General features: G+C 72.3%; 1 protein-coding gene across 1 annotated transcript in view; it reads right to left on the bottom strand.

Moving 5' to 3' along the window:
- Positions 1-285: 285 nt before the first annotated feature.
- Positions 286-15097, bottom strand: part of PTCH2 (patched 2) — a 55964-nt gene continuing 41152 nt past the window's right edge. Inside the window, 16 exon segments of the mRNA XM_077825388.1 lie at positions 286-723; positions 1022-1288; positions 1758-1857; positions 3419-3522; positions 3524-3562; positions 5014-5151; positions 8330-8442; positions 8445-8603; positions 9010-9061; positions 9064-9201; positions 11399-11472; positions 11475-11540; positions 13418-13730; positions 14179-14331; positions 14333-14428; positions 14430-14580. Of these exon segments, the coding sequence (XP_077681514.1) occupies positions 286-723; positions 1022-1288; positions 1758-1857; positions 3419-3522; positions 3524-3562; positions 5014-5151; positions 8330-8442; positions 8445-8603; positions 9010-9061; positions 9064-9201; positions 11399-11472; positions 11475-11540; positions 13418-13730; positions 14179-14331; positions 14333-14428; positions 14430-14580 (2401 nt within the window).

The raw sequence follows: 15097 nt of genomic DNA, 5'->3' as shown, positions 1-15097 counted from the left end.
AGGCACCGTCTGTGTGTGCGAGCGGGCGTGCACCGTGTCCCTGTCTGCGGGCACAAGTGTGCGAGCCCCCTGGGAGCGTGCGGACAGGCACCGTCTGTGTATGTGGGCGGGGGGCTTACACAGCCGCTGCTTTGGCATCAAATTGCCTCGCGGCACCCGGGGGCGCTAACGTGCAGGGAGTTTACCCCAAGGGGCAGTAACCCCCGGGGCGCCCGGGCGCTGGCCCTGCCTGGCACGGTGGGGGGCGAAGGAGCCCCTCGCACAGGGCTCAGTCCCCGGGCTCACCTAGGGCCTCGCGGAGCCCTCTGCCCGTCCCGGGGGGTGTAGTGCGCGGCTCTCGGGTGTGGCCCAGCCGTGGGCGTTGCAGGCGGGCAGGCTGGGCTCCTCCGGGCCGTCCGACTCGCTGTCCTCGTAGCTCTCGTGGGTGTAACCCTGCCAGGAGCCTGGCAGGGGAGGGTGCAGGGCCAGCGTCACGGAGGCCGTGGCCATCACCGTGGCGTAGCTGCCGCTGTAGGCGGGGAGGGCAGTCCGCAGGGGCCGGGGGGCTCGGGGTGGGGCTGTCCTGGCTCCGGGGGGGCCGGGCCGGGGCAGTCTGTGCTGGGGCAAGTCCCTGAGATCCGGGCCGGCCAATGGGAGGGGGTCGCCGGCAGGCAGGGGCTGGTTGGTGCTCGGTGGCTCCTTCTTTCCCGGCGGCTCCTGGTTCTCCGGGTAGGTTTTCACCACCTGTGCAGGGCAGAGACTCCCGTGAGCCAGTGGGCAAAGAAGGGGGCGGGGGGGCTGCTAACGGGGCAGCCGGAGTCCACACCCGGGGGGGGCCTCAGGACAAGAGCTACCTCTGCTCCCCGGCACTCACAGACCGTCCAGCCAAGCCCTGGGTGCCACCCCCCGCCCCGCTCTAACCCCTACCACACGCTCCCTTCCAGAGCCCGGCGGGGGCACGGCCTGACAGGGCTCCGTGGGCGGGTGGGGCTGGCGCTGTCTGGCAGGGACTGAGCCGGATGGGCACCGTGCCTGCACTCACCGTGATGGTGGGGAAGCTGGGATTCTTGCCGGCCTGCACCAGGACCCGGGCTGGGGCGGGCGGCAGGATGTAGGCGCTGGGGTCGTAGGGCTGGGCGTGGGCCAGCCCCGAGCCCGCGGTGCTCTCCAAGTAGTACTCCGAGTTCGAGGAGTCCGCAAAGGCGCCAGGCCAGGCTGGGGGCGGCCGCACGTAGAAGCCGTGATGGCTGATGGGCGGGGGGATGGGCTCTGGTGAAGGCAGGCGGCTGCCATTATCCACCGGGATGACCTGGGCGAGAGGAGGGCGCAGGGTGAGACGGGAAGGCAATGGGATGCCCAGGGGGTAAAGGGAACCGGGCTGGGGGCACCATCAGAGCCAGGGTTGGCCCTTCTGAATGGGCTCCAGGCCTACACAGAGGCAGCTTTGGGAGAGGTGTCCCCGGTCCAGCTCAATGAAGCATTAACTCTGAAACCTAATGGTGGTCACTTTAACCTCAGCACTGATCATTCTCCAAGAAACTTCTAGTTCCCATGGGCTTGTGGGTGGAGCCTGTGGGTGTGGGTGGAGCCAGTGTGAGGCACAGACCACTGTTTCCCCCTCCCCCCCATCTGAGGCTGGACCCAGCAAGGCAGAGGCAGACTTGGGAATGAACCCAGGCATCCTGGTGGCCACGCCCCTCTTCAAGCACTAGGCTCCACTCCCTGCCAGGCCCCATTGCCGGGGGGCTGTGGCTCAGTGTGGGGTGGGGGGCTCTCACCTCGGCCGGGGGCCCGATGACCGACAGCAGGACGGGCAGCAGCACCAGGCCATTCAGGAGGCCCAAGACGGTCAGGACGGTGAGCACGGCAAAGAAATACCTGGCAGAGGAGACGTGGTGAGAGGAACCCAGCCGTGCCATGGGCACAGGGCATCCCAGCATGCTCTGCAAACAGGGCCCACCCCCTCAGCCCTGACAGGCAGGGTAGGAACATCGCAGAGGCAAATGGGCCTGGGGGGCCTAGAGCACCCAGCACAGTGGGGCTTTGCGCCCCCCACCCCATGACCCCACCCTGCCCTGCTGCCCTAGCACGGACTCTCTGCCTTGGCCCCCTAACACCGCTGCCCCCTGCATCCCTGCACGCTCACGCACGCCCATACATCCCCCCGGACACGCCTGCATGCACCTACACCCCAGGAACCCCTGCACGCTCGCACATGCCCCCCACACCCCTGCACGCTCACGCACGCCCATACATCCCCCCCCGGACACGCCCCGCATGCACACCTACACCCCAGGAACCCCTGCACGCTCGCACATGCCCCCCACACCCCTGCACGCTCACGCACGCCCATACATCCCCCCGGGACACGCCCGCATGCACCTACACCCCAGGAACCCCTGCACGCTCGCACATGCCCCCACACCCCTGCACGCTCACGCACGCCCATACATCCCCCCCGAACACGCCCGCATGCACCTACACCCCCAGGAACCCCTGCACGCTCGCACATGCCCCCCACACCCCTGCACGCTCACGCACACCCATACATCCCCCCGGACACGCCCGCATGCACCTACACCCCCAGGAACCCCTGCACGCTCACGCACGCCCATACATCCCCCCGGACACGCCCGCATGCACCTACACCCCCAGGAACCCCTGCACGCTCGCACATGCCCCCCACACCCCTGCACGCTCACGCACACCCATACATCCCCCCCGAACACGCCCGCATGCACCTACACCCCCAGGAACCCTGCACGCTCGCACATTGCCCCCCACAACCCCTGCACGCTCACGCCCGCCCATACATCCCCCCGGAGACGCCCGCATGCACCTACACCCCCAGGAACCCCTGCACGCTCGCACATGCCCCCCACACCCCTGCACGCTCACGCACACCCATACATCCCCCCGGACACGCTGCATGCACCCACACTTCTAAGCATGCCCATATGCACCCACATCCCCAGGCACCCCATAATGCTTGCACACCCCCCACACACTGTTGCACACTTGCCCATGCCCACCCCACCCGCATGCTCATCCATGCCCACCCCCCGAACACTCACCAACACCCGGCCCACACCCCCCCCATGCTCATCCGCCCCCACGCCTGCATGCTTGCCCACACACACATTCCTGCACGCTCACCTACACGCGTGTGCCCACACACCCCCGGGCACCCCGCATGCTCACCCCTGCACACTCACACCGTGTGCACACACCCCACACCCCTGCACACTCCCCCCCCAACACACCGAGGCACATTCGCCTACACACACGCACCCCTGCACACTCACCCACATGCACACCCATCCCTGGGCACCTTCCACACGTGCCCACGCCCCACACCCACTCCTGGGCCCCCCGGGCCCCCGGTATCTACACCCAGGGCTGAGCTAAAGAGCCGCTCCGGCCTCCCCCGCGCTGGTACCTCAGGATGAAGTCGAACTCGGAGCCGGCCAGCATGAGCAGGCCCAGCAGCGTGGAGAGCGCCCCGTCCAGCACGGGCACCAGCGTGTGCTCCAGGGCCAGGGTCCGAGCGCAGCGTCCGGCTGCCCATGGCCGTCAGGAACCCCTGTGGAGGACAAACGGCTCAGCTCTGGGCCGGGGCGGGCAGGGAGACGGGCTGACCCTGCCCCTCCCCCTGGGGCCGGACGGACAGACCCTGCCCCTCCCCCTGGGGCCGGACGGACAGACCCTGCCCCTCCCCAACCCCTCCCAGGGCCAGCTGGACAGACTGACTCTGCCCCTCCCCCCTGGGGCCGGACGGACTGACCCTGCTCCTCCCCCTGGGGCCGGACGGACAGACCCTGCCCCTCCCCCTGGGGCCGGACGGACAGACCCTGCCCCTCCCCAAACCCCTCCCAGGGCCAGCTGGACAGACTGACTCTGCCCCTCCCCCCTGGGGCCGGACGGACAGACCCTGCTCCTCCCCCTGGGGCCGGACGGACAGACCCCTGCCCCTCCCCCTGGGGCCGGACGGACTGACCCTGCTCCTCCCCCTGGGGCCGGACGGACAGACCCTGCCCCTCCCCCTGGGGCCGGACGGACAGACCCTGCCCCTCCCCCTGGGGCCGGACGGACTGACCCTGCCCCTCCCCCCTGGGGCCGGACGGACAGACCCTGCCCCTCCCCCCTGGGGCCGGACGGACTGACCCTGCCCCTCCCCAACCCCTCCCAGGGCCAGCTGGACAGACTGACTCTGCCCCTCCCCCCTGGGGCCGGACGGACAGACCCTGCCCCTCCCCCCTGGGGCCGGACGGACTGACCCTGCCCCTCCCAACCCCTCCCAGGGCCAGCTGGACAGACTGACCCTGCCCCTCCCCCTGGGGCCGGACGGACAGACCTGCTCCTCCCCCTGGGGCCGGACGGACTGACCCTGCCCCTCCCCCAACCCCTCCCAGGGCCAGCTGGACAGACTGACCCTGCCCCTCCCCCCTGGGGCCGGACGGACTGACCCTGCTCCTCCCCTGGGGGCCGGACAGACTGACTGACCCTGCCCCTCCCCCTGGGGCCGGACGGACTGACTGACCCTGCCCCTCCCCCCTGGGGCCGGACGGACAGACTGACCCTGCCCCTCCCCCCTGGGGCCGGACGGACAGACCCTGCTCCTCCCCCCCTGGGGCCGGATGGACAGACTGACCCTGCTCCTCCCCCTGGGGCCGGACGGACTGACTGACCCTGCCCCTCCCCAGCCCCTCCCAGGGCCAGCTGGACAGACTGCCCCTGCCCCACCCCCCCTGGGGCCGGACGGACAGACTGCCCCTGCCCCTCCCCCCTGTGGACGGACAGACTGCCCCTGCCCCTCCCCTGGGGCCTGGGCTGGCTGGACACCCCCAGGTTGGGGGGCTCAGGGGGACGGTGCTCAGTGGGGGGCGCTGCCAGAACAGGGGCCGCCCTGCCCCAAATGGGCTTTCCCCCCACCTTGTGGGGCTGAGCTGGGGGTGGTGGCTCAGCTCCCCCCAGGGGGCCTAGCCCTGCTGGCCCAGGCTCTGCCCACCCGTGGGCCGAGCGGCACCGACTCACCAGGGCCACGTGGACGGTGAACTCGACGCCGATGCCCACCGAGGCGATGAGGATCACGGCCGGGATGGCGCTCAGCTTGATGCCCATCAGCCCCATGATCCCGAAGAGTTCCACCGTCATCATGGCCAGCACGGCCACCTGCCGGGCACGGGGGAGAGTCAGTCAGAGAGCAGGCCCGCCCCACGGCCCTGCCCCACTGCATCCGCCCCACGGCCCTGCCCCACTGCATCCGCCCCACGGCGCTGCCCCACGGCGCTGCCCCACGGCCCTGCCCCACTGCATCCGCTCCATTGCACTGCCCCACTGCATCCGCCTCACGGCACTGCCCCACGGCCCTGCCCCCACTGCATCCGCCCCACTGCCCTGCCTCACTGCATCCGCCCCACGGCGCTGCCCACGGCCCTGCCCCACTGCATCCGCTCCCCTGCCCTGCCCCACTGCATCCGCCCACGGCGCTGCCCCACGGCCCTGCCCCACTGCATCCGCTCCATTGCACTGCCCCACTGCATCCGCCTCACGGCGCTGCCCCACGGCCCTGCCCCACTGCATCCGCTCCACTGCCCTGCCCCACTGCATCCCACCCCCACAGCGCTGCCCCATGGCCCTGCCCCACTGCATCCGCTCACGGCCCTGCCCCACTGCATCCGCCCCACGGCGCTGCCCCACGGCCCTGCCCCACTGCATCCGCTCCATTGCGCTGCCCCACTGTATCCACCCCACTGCGCTGCCCCACGCCCTGCCTCACTGCATCTGCTCCATTGCACTGCCCCACTGCATCCGCCCCACGGCGCTGCCCCACGGCCCCTGCCCCACTGCATCCGCTCCACCTGCCCTGCCCCACTGCATCCGCCCCATGGCGCTGCCCCACTGCCCTGCCCCACTGCATCCGCTCCATTGCCCTGCCCCACTGTATCCGCCCCACTGCGCTGCCCCACGGCCCTGTCCCACTGCATCCGCTCCACTGCCCTGCCCCACTGCATCCACCCCACAGCGCTGCCCCCACTGCCCTGCCCCACTGCATCCGCTCACTGCCCTGCCCCACTGCATCCACCCCACAGCGCTGCCCACGGCCCTGCCCCACTGCATCCGCTCCATTGCACTGCCCCACTGCATCCGCCCCACGGCGCTGCCCCACTGCCCTGCCCCACTGCATCCGCTCCATTGCCCTGCCCCACTGTATCCGCCCCACTGCGCTGCCCCACGGCCCTGTCCCACTGCATCCGCTCCACTGCCCTGCCCCACTGCATCCACCCCACAGCGCTGCCCCACTGCCCTGCCCCACTGCATCCGCTCCACTGCCCTGCCCCACTGCATCCACCCCACAGCGCTGCCCCACGGCCCTGCCCCACTGCATCCGCCCCACTGCCCTGCCCCACTGCATCCGCCCCACGGCCCTGCCCCACGGCCCTGCCCCACTGCATCCGCCCCACTGCCCTGCCCCCACTGCATCCACCCCACAGCGCTGCCCTACTGCCCTGCCCCACTGCATCCGCCCCACGGCGCTGCCCCCACTGCATCCGCTCCATTGCACTGCCCCACTGCATCGCCCCACGGCGCTGCCCCACTGCATCCGCCCCACTGCCCTGCCCCACTGCATCCGCCCCACGGCGCTGCCCCACGGCCCTGCCCCACTGCATCCGCCCCACTGCCCTGCCCCACTGCATCCACCCCACAGCGCTGCCCTACTGCCCTGCCCCACTGCATCCGCCCCACGGCGCTGCCCCCACGGCCCTGCCCCGCTGCATCCGCTCCATTGCACTGCCCCACTGCATCCGCCCCACGGCGCTGCCCCACGGCCCTGCCCCACTGCATCCGCCCCACTGCATCCGCCCCACGGCGCTGCCCCACGGCCCTGCCCCACTGCATCCGCCCCACAGCGCTGCCCACTGCATCCGCTCCATTGCACTGCCCCACTGTATCGCCCCACTGCGCTGCCCCACGGCCTGCCTCACTGCATCCACTCCATTGCACTGCCCCACTGCATCCGCCCCGCGGCGCTGCCCCACGGCCCTGCCCACTGCATCCGCCCCACAGCGCTGCCCCACTGCCCTGCCCCCACTGCATCTGCTCCATTGCACTGCATCCGCCCCACGGCGCTGCCCCACTGCATCCGCCCCACTGCCCTGCCCCACTGCATCCGCTCCATTGCCGGACAGACTGCATCCGCCCCCACGGCGCTGCCCCATGGCTCTGCCCCACTGCATCCACCCCATGGCACTGCCCCATGGCCCTGCCCACTGCATCCAACCCACGGCCCTGCCCCACTACAGCTGCTCCATTGTACTGCCCCACTGCATCCACTCCACGGCCCTGCCCACTGCATGCGCTCCACTGCACTGCCCCATGGCCCTGCCCCACTGCATCTGCTCCATTGCACTGCCCCACTGCATCCCCTCCACTGCCCCACGGCCCTGCCCCACTGCAATCTGCTCCATTGCACTGCCCCACTACATCCGCCCCACAGCGCTGCCCAACTGCCCTGCCCCACTGCATCCACCCCACGGCGCTGCCCCCTGCATCCAATCCACTGACCTGCCTCACTGCACCTGCTGCAGCACTCTGCACCCTCCTGTCTGCCCCACTGCACTGCCCCACGGCAGCCACCCACTCTGCCCCACACAAGAGCCCAGATGCCAGGGCGATGGGTGCCCTATTGCCATGAATGATACCAATTACAGACGCTTTGCCCAGCCGCCCTGGGAAGGGGCACCATGGGCGTGTGAAGGGACATGCCGATGGGGAGGGCCTACCTCACCAGGGGGGGCTGGTCTGGGGCGCCAGGTTGGGCGGCGGGTATTTGGAACGAACCCCTCTCCCCCCCCCACCAATTGGATCCGCTCACCTGGACCCCAGGGGTCAGCACTCGGGGCAGGCAGAACCGACTGCAGGGTCAGGGCCTGAAAGCACCTGCCCTGGCGGGAGGGAGGGGGCGATGCCAGGGGCCCCCAGGCTGGGAGAGCGCTGGTGCCAGGGGGTGGAAGCCAGGCCAGGCCAGCCCGTCCTGGTCCGTTCTCCACCCTGGCGTCGGGAGCTCCCGGTCACCCCCTGGAGACACTCGGGAGGCACTGGACTGTGCTCCAGCCCCTGTGGGCGCTCGGGGGCACCTGGGGGCTGGGGGTCCACCCGCGAACAAGGTGCCCCAGGTGAGGTCTCGAGTGACAGCTGCAGGGCCAGTGGGAAAGGCTGAGGGGCCAGAGGGCAGGGGACGTGCTGGCTGTGGGGTCCTGGAGATCCCCGGGGGGCTGGGCGGCGTCTGGATCCCACCCCGTGGTGCTCCCCACCCCGTGCCCATCCCGTGGCGTCTGGGCGTACTCACGATGATGCCGGCGGTCCAGGGGTTGAGCAGCAGCAGGGCACACACCAGGAAGGTGCAGGCCAGCACGATGCTGACGGCCAGCAGGAACCAGTGGCGCAGGCCGATGTACTGCTCCAGAAGAGGAAGGGGTAGCCGCTGGGGTAGCTGGCCACGCCGCGCTCCCGGGCCGCCTCCTCGCACACGGCCCGCACGCTCTCGATGGCCTCCACGAAGTCCGCGGTCTGGCGCAGGCCGCTCAGGTAGAAGGGGAACTGGGCGAACTCCAGGGGCTGGGCTGCGGGGGACTGGGGGGAGGGGGCAGCGCGGGTCAGGCAGGGGGATGCCACGGCCCCCGACACTGCCCCCTTCCTCCTCCCACGCCAGCCCAGATGGGGGGCAACTCTGGAACAGGTTGCTCAGCACAGCTGGCATGGGGGAGGTGCCCGGCTGCACCCTGTGTGAGGCTTGAGGGCGTGCCCGGCAGGACCCGTGTGGGGCGCTGGCATGGCGGGGTGTGCCTGGCCGGATCCTGCATGGCGTGTGGGGGGTGTCTGCCTGGACCCTGTGTGGCATGTGGGGGGTATCTGGCAGGACCCCGTGTGGGGCGCTGGCGGAGGGGGGGTGCCTGGCAGGACCTTGCGTGGTGCACTGGAGCGTGCCCAGCCTCCATGTGCCCACGGGTGCCCAGGCGTGCCCGCGGCCGCACTCACTTCGCAGGTTCTCGCCGGTGGCGTCGTACTTGTCCGTGCATCCACTTCGGGCGGCGGGGGGTAGAAGTTGGCATGGGAGGCGGCGACGCCCAGCGGGTCGTTGCTCACCCACACGGTCAGGCAGATGTAGAAGGTCTCCGGGGGGATGATGCCGTTCTCGTCCACCAGCCGGCGCGTAGTGAGCTGCGGGGAGCAGACGGGCATGGGGTGAGCTGCGGCCAGGCCGGCTCAGAGGCGAGTTCAGGGCCATGCCAGGCTCTCGGGGGCGGAGCCGGGCACGGGGTGAGCTGCGGCCAGGCCGGCTCAGAGGCGAGTTCAGGGCCACGCCAGGCTCTCGGGGGGGGGCCGGGCACGGGGTGCGCTGCGGCCAGGCCGGCTCAGAGGCGAGTTCAGGGCCACGCCAGGCTCTCGGGGGGGGGCCGGGCACGGGGTGAGCTGCGGCCAGGCCAGCTCAGAGGCGAGTTCAGGGCCACGCCAGACTCTCGGCGGGGCCGGGCACGGGGTGAGCTGCGGCCAGGCCGGCTCAGAGGCGAGTTCAGGGCCACGCCAGGCTCTCGGGGGCGGAGCCGGGCACGGGGTGAGCTGCGGCCCAGGCTGGCCTCAGAGGCGAGTTCAGGGCCATGCCAGGCTCTTGGGCGGGGCCGGGCACGGGGTGCGCTGCGGCCAGGCCGGCTCAGAGGCGAGTTCAGGGCCACGCCAGGCTCTCGGGGGGGGCCGGGCACGGGGTGAGCTGCGGCCAGGCCGGCTCAGAGGCGAGTTCAGGGCCACGCCAGGCTCTCGGGGGCGGAGCCGGGCACGGGGTGCGCTGCGGCCAGGCCGGCTCAGAGGCGAGTTCAGGGCCACGCCAGGCTCTCGGGGGGGGGCCGGGCACGGGGTGAGCTGCGGCCAGGCCGGCTCAGAGGCGAGTTCAGGGCCACGCCAGGCTCTCGGGGGCGGAGCCGGGCACGGGGTGAGCTGCGGCCAGGCTGGCTCAGAGGCGAGTTCAGGGCCATGCCAGGCTCTTGGGTGGGGCCGGGCACGGGGTGCGCTGCGGCCAGGCCGGCTCAGAGGCGAGTTCAGGGCCACGCCAGGCTCTCGGGGGGGGGCCGGGCACGGGGGTGAGCTGCGGCCAGGCCGGCTCAGAGGCGAGTTCAGGGCCACGCCAGGCTCTCGGCGGGGGCCGGGCACGGGGTGAGCTGCGGCCAGGCCGGCTCAGAGGCGAGTTCAGGGCCACGCCAGGCTCTCGGCGGGGCCAGGCATGGGGTGCGCTGTGGCCAGGCCGGCTCAGAGGCGAGTTCAGGGCCACGCCAGACTCTCGGCGGGGCCGGGCACGGGGTGAGCTGCGGCCAGGCCAGCTCAGAGGCGAGTTCAGGGCCATGCCAGGCTCTTGGGCGGGGCCGGGCACGGGGTGAGCTGCGGCCAGGCCGGCTCAGAGGCGAGTTCCAGGGCCACGCGAGGCTCTCGGCGGGGCCGGGCACGGGGTGAGCTGCGGCAGGCCGGCTCAGAGGCGAGTTCAGGGCCACGCCAGGCTCTCGGCGGGGCCAGGCACGGGGTGAGCTGCGGCCAGGCCGGCTCAGAGGCGAGCTCAGGGCCACGCCAGGCTCTCGCGGGGGGGGCTGGGCACGGGGTGCGCTGTGGCCAAGGCCGGCTCAGAGGCGAGTTCAGGGCCACGCCAGGCTCTTGGCGGGGCCGGGCACGGGGTGAGCTGCAGCCAGGCCGGCTCAGAGGCGAGTTCAGGGCCATGCCCAGGCTCTCGCGGGGGGGGCTGGGCACAGGGTGCGCTGCGGCCAGGCCAGCTCAGAGGCGAGTTCAGGGCCATGCCAGGCTCTTGGGCGGGGCCGGGCACGGGGGTGAGCTGCGGGGAGCAGACGGGCATGGGGTGAGCTGCGGCCAGGCCGGCTCAGAGGCGAGTTCAGGGCCACGCCAGGCTCTCGGGGGGGGGGCCGGGCACGGGGTGAGCTGCGGCCAGGCTGGCTCAGAGGCGAGTTCAGGGCCACGCCAGGCTCTTGGGCGGGGCCGGGGCACGGGGTGAGCTGCGGCCAGGCCAGCTCAGAGGCGAGTTCAGGGCCATGCCAGGCTCTTGGGCGGGGCCGGGAACGGGGGTGAGCTGCGGCCAGGCCGGCTCAGAGGCGAGCTCAGGGCCACGCCAGGCTCTCGGCGAGGCCGGGCACGGGGTGAGCTGCGGCCAGGCTGGCTCAGAGGCGAGTTCAGGGCCACGCCAGGCTCTTGGGCGAGGCCGGGCACGGGGTGAGCTGCGGCCAGGCCGGCTCAGAGGCGAGCTCAGGGCCACGCCAGGCTCTCGGCGAGGCCGGGCACGGGGTGAGCTGCGGCCAGGCTGGCTCAGAGGCGAGTTCAGGGCCACGCCAGGCTCTTGGGCGGGGCCGGGCACGGGCCGGCTCACCTGATTGTAGTTGAACGGCTCCTTTTTGTTGCCCGTCTGGATGAGCAGCTTGTAGGCCAGTGCGCCGTCCTCGAGCCGTTCCGGTAGCTGTCACGGGTGATGCGCCCGGCCTGCCACTCCCTGTCGAAGGCGGCCTGCAGGCCTGGGGACAGAGTGCAGGGCTTACAGGGACGGAGGGAGACCTCCCCACGCTGCACGGCCCTTCCAGCCACGGGCCAGCGAAGCCGGATGGGCAGTGCCTCGGGGCGGGGCTGAGTCCTGTCTGGCTGAGCTGGCCGCTGGGCACCTCCATGCCCACCCCCTGCTACTGCTCCGTAACCTGAGCGAGTGCTGCCCAGAGCCATGGCCGCAGCAGGGCAGAGCGGGCATGGGACGGGTGGGCCCGTGTGCAAGAGAAGCGCTGTCCACATGCGGGCCCCAGGCTGCGGCCACGGGGACCGAACTCTGGTGTGAGAGCCAGGCGTGGGTGCGTGACAGCCCACCTGCAGGGTACCATGGCTGCTACCCCAGATTTAGAGACACGTGGGGACAGGTTATCCAAACCACGCCAGCCAAACCCATAGGGTCGGCAGCAGGCCCCCACCAAGCCAGGGGCTGGCCCTGCTCTGGGTGCCCCCTCCTGATGCTCTCGTTTCCCGTCACCAGCTCATCTGCAGGTGAGGCCGGCGCTGCAGAGGGGATGGCGGGGCGGACAGGGACAGATGGAGGTTGGCAGGGACACGCAGGGCAGACGGGCGCAGGTGGAGGCCAGTGAGGGCACATGGAGGCCGGCAGGGGCATGCAAGGCAGGCGGGGGCCAGTGGAGGCCAGCAGGGGCACGCAAGGCAGGCGGGGGCTAGCAGGGTAGGCGGGAGCCAGAGGCCCAGGCAGGTGCAGGCGGAGGCTGGCAGCGGGCACACAGGGCAGGCAGGGGCACACAGGGCAGGCGGGGGCAGGCGCGAGGCTGGCACAGGGGCAGGCAGGGCAGGCGGAGGCGGCTGGGGGCACACAAGGCAGGCAGGGGCAGGCGGAGGCTGGCAGGGGCACATAGGGCAGGTGGGGTCAGACAGGGGGCACACAGGGCAGGCAGGGCAGGCGGAGGCTGGCACAGGGGCAGGCAGGGCAGGCGGAGGCCGGCTGGGGGCACACAAGGCAGGCAGGGGCAGGCGGAGGCTGGCAGGGGCACATAGGGCAGGCGGGGGCAGGCGGGAGGCTGGCACAGGGGCTGGCAGGGCAGGCGGAGGCCGGCAGCGGGCACACAGGGCAGGCAGGGGGCACACAGGGCAGGCGGGGGCAGGCAGGCTGGCAGAGGCTGGCACAGGGGCAGGCAGGGCAGGGCAGGCGGGGGCAGGCAGGCAGGCGGAGGCTGGCACAGGGGCAGGCAGGGCAGGGCAGGCAGGGCAGGGCAGGCGGGGGCAGGCAGGCTGGCGGAGGCTGGCACAGGGGCAGGCAGGGCAGGGCAGGCGGGGGCAGCGGGCAGGGCAGGGCAGGCGGGGGCCAGCCGGGCAGGCGGGGGCAGGCAGGGCAGGCGGAGGCTGGCACAGGGGCAGGCAGGGCAGGCGGGGGCAGGCAGGCAGGCGGAGGCTGGCACAGGGGCAGCAGGCAGGCGGGGGCAGGCAGGCAGGCGGAGGCTGGCACAGCGGCAGGCAGGGCAGGGCAGGCAGGGCAGGGCAGGCGGGGGCAGCCGGGCAGGGCAGGGCAGGCGGGGGCCAGCCGGGCAGGCGGGGGCAGGCAGGGCAGGCGGAGGCTGGCACAGGGGCAGGCAGGGCAGGCGGGGGCAGGCAGGCAGGCGGAGGCTGGCACAGGGGCAGGCAGGGCAGGCGGGGGCAGGCAGGCAGGCGGAGGCTGGCACAGGGGCAGGCGGGGGGCAGCCGGGCAGGGCAGGGCAGGCGGGGGCCAGCCGGGCAGGCGGGGGCAGGCAGGCAGGCGGAGGCTGGCACAGCAGCAGGCAGGGCAGGGCAGGCAGGGCAGGGCAGGCGGGGGGCAGCCGGGCAGGCAGGGCAGGGCAGGCGGGGGCCAGCCGGGCAGGCGGGCCCTCACCTCGCAGCCAGTCCTGGAAGTAGTGCAGCCACATCTTGGGCGGCTGGCGGGCGCGGTCGCGCACCACGTGTGGGAGGCCGCCCAGGGCCCGGTGCAGGCCGTACAGCGCCTCCTGCGAGCTGGGGTAGTGGAAGCCGCCCTGGGTGGCGATGAAGACGTGGTAGAAGGAGAAGTACTTGGCCTGGGTGGCGATGAAGGCATGCTCCTTGGTGCCCCGCGGCACGATGTCCGTCAGGTACAGCCCGTCGTGCACCAGCGTGGTGCCATACAGGGTGAGGCCCAGCAGCGCCAGGAACAGCAGCACCACGATGCCCTGGGGACGGGGAGCCGGTCAGTCTGTGCGGGCACCCCCCTGGGCAGGCCGGAGCCACCCCGGCACAGACCCCCCCCGACCCCGCTCCGGGCACCAGGCCCTGCCCTGCCGCACAGGCCCACAGCAAGCAGTGGGCACCCAGCTCCCCCCGGAGTGCCAGCGAGCCTCCCAACCCCTCAGTGCCAGCGTCTCATCCCAGCTCTCCGGGCGCCCTCCCAGTGTGCCACAGTGCCAGGGAGTCACCCCAGCACCTCCCCCATGCCCGGGGCCCCCAAACCGCCAGCGGCAGGGAGCCCCCCAGCATTCCCCTGCCGAGCCTGGGAGTTAGCCCCAGTCACCAAGCTCCCCAGCACTGCCAGCGTCCGCCCCCAGCCCCCCCACCTTGCACCGCTCCCCAGGGGGACGAGGGGCCGACGTGAGCCGGGGGCGGCAGGCCCAGCCCCCCTACCTTGGTCTGGGTTTGCAGCAGGAGGGGGGCGTACTTCTCCCTGGCGAAGTCGGCCAGATTCCAGCGTCACAGGGGCAGTGGCCCGCACTCCCGGCCCCCCTTGGCCCCGTCCAGCAGGTCGCGGGTGGAGCTGGCCGGGGCGAAGAGCTGGGAGGCCCAGCGGGTCGGCGGGGGACAGCGGCACGGCGGGCGCGGTGCAGACCTGGGCGGTGGGCGGCAGGATGGTGACAATGTGCCGGCCCGAGGGGTCGGCAGCAGGTGAAGGCCTGCACCGTGGTGGTGATCTGGGTGCTGGTGGCCACGGGCGGGTGCCCGTAGGGTGAGGGGTGGGAGGCATGGTTCTCGTTGGCGTCGGCGAACTCCTGCGGCTGGATCTGGATGACGCGGGAGGAGCACGGGCTGGGGAGAGGAGCGGGGGACGGTCAGAGAGCTGTGATAGGCGCCCCTCTGACCACGCACGGCTGCCCTGTTGGTTACTGCACCCACGCTGGCATGCGCCCGCTGCTGGGGTGCAGCACCGCCCTGCTTAGCAGGGAGTGGGATTCTCCCCTGGAGCGACCCCTCCTGGCCCGCCCCAGGAAAGGCACCCAGCTGTGCTCAAGCCGGGGGGCGAGGCCCAAGCACCTCCGAGCCACTGCTTAGCCCTGCCAGCTGGGCCCCGATCCTGGTGCGGCAGGACGATCCGCACAGGGGCTGCCTGCGGGCTCAGGCTTGGGCCCAGCTGTGCCGGGCACGTGGGCTCTGCTGCCTATCGCCCCCCTCCCGGAGCACGGCGTGGGCCCGGCTCTGCCCTGGGCCCCCCCGGACCCTCTCCCGGAGCACGGCAAGGGCCCGGCTCTGCCCTGGGCCCCCCACGGACACTCTCCCGGAGCACGGCAAGGGCCCGCTCTGCCCTGGGCCCCCCACGGACCCTCTCCCG

This window comes from Eretmochelys imbricata, chromosome 8 (genome assembly GCF_965152235.1).
Source record: "Eretmochelys imbricata isolate rEreImb1 chromosome 8, rEreImb1.hap1, whole genome shotgun sequence".
Lineage (NCBI taxonomy): Eukaryota > Metazoa > Chordata > Testudines > Cheloniidae > Eretmochelys > Eretmochelys imbricata.
The sequence above is the reverse complement of the archived record's forward strand: the minus strand, read 5'-3'. Positions and strand labels throughout refer to the sequence as shown.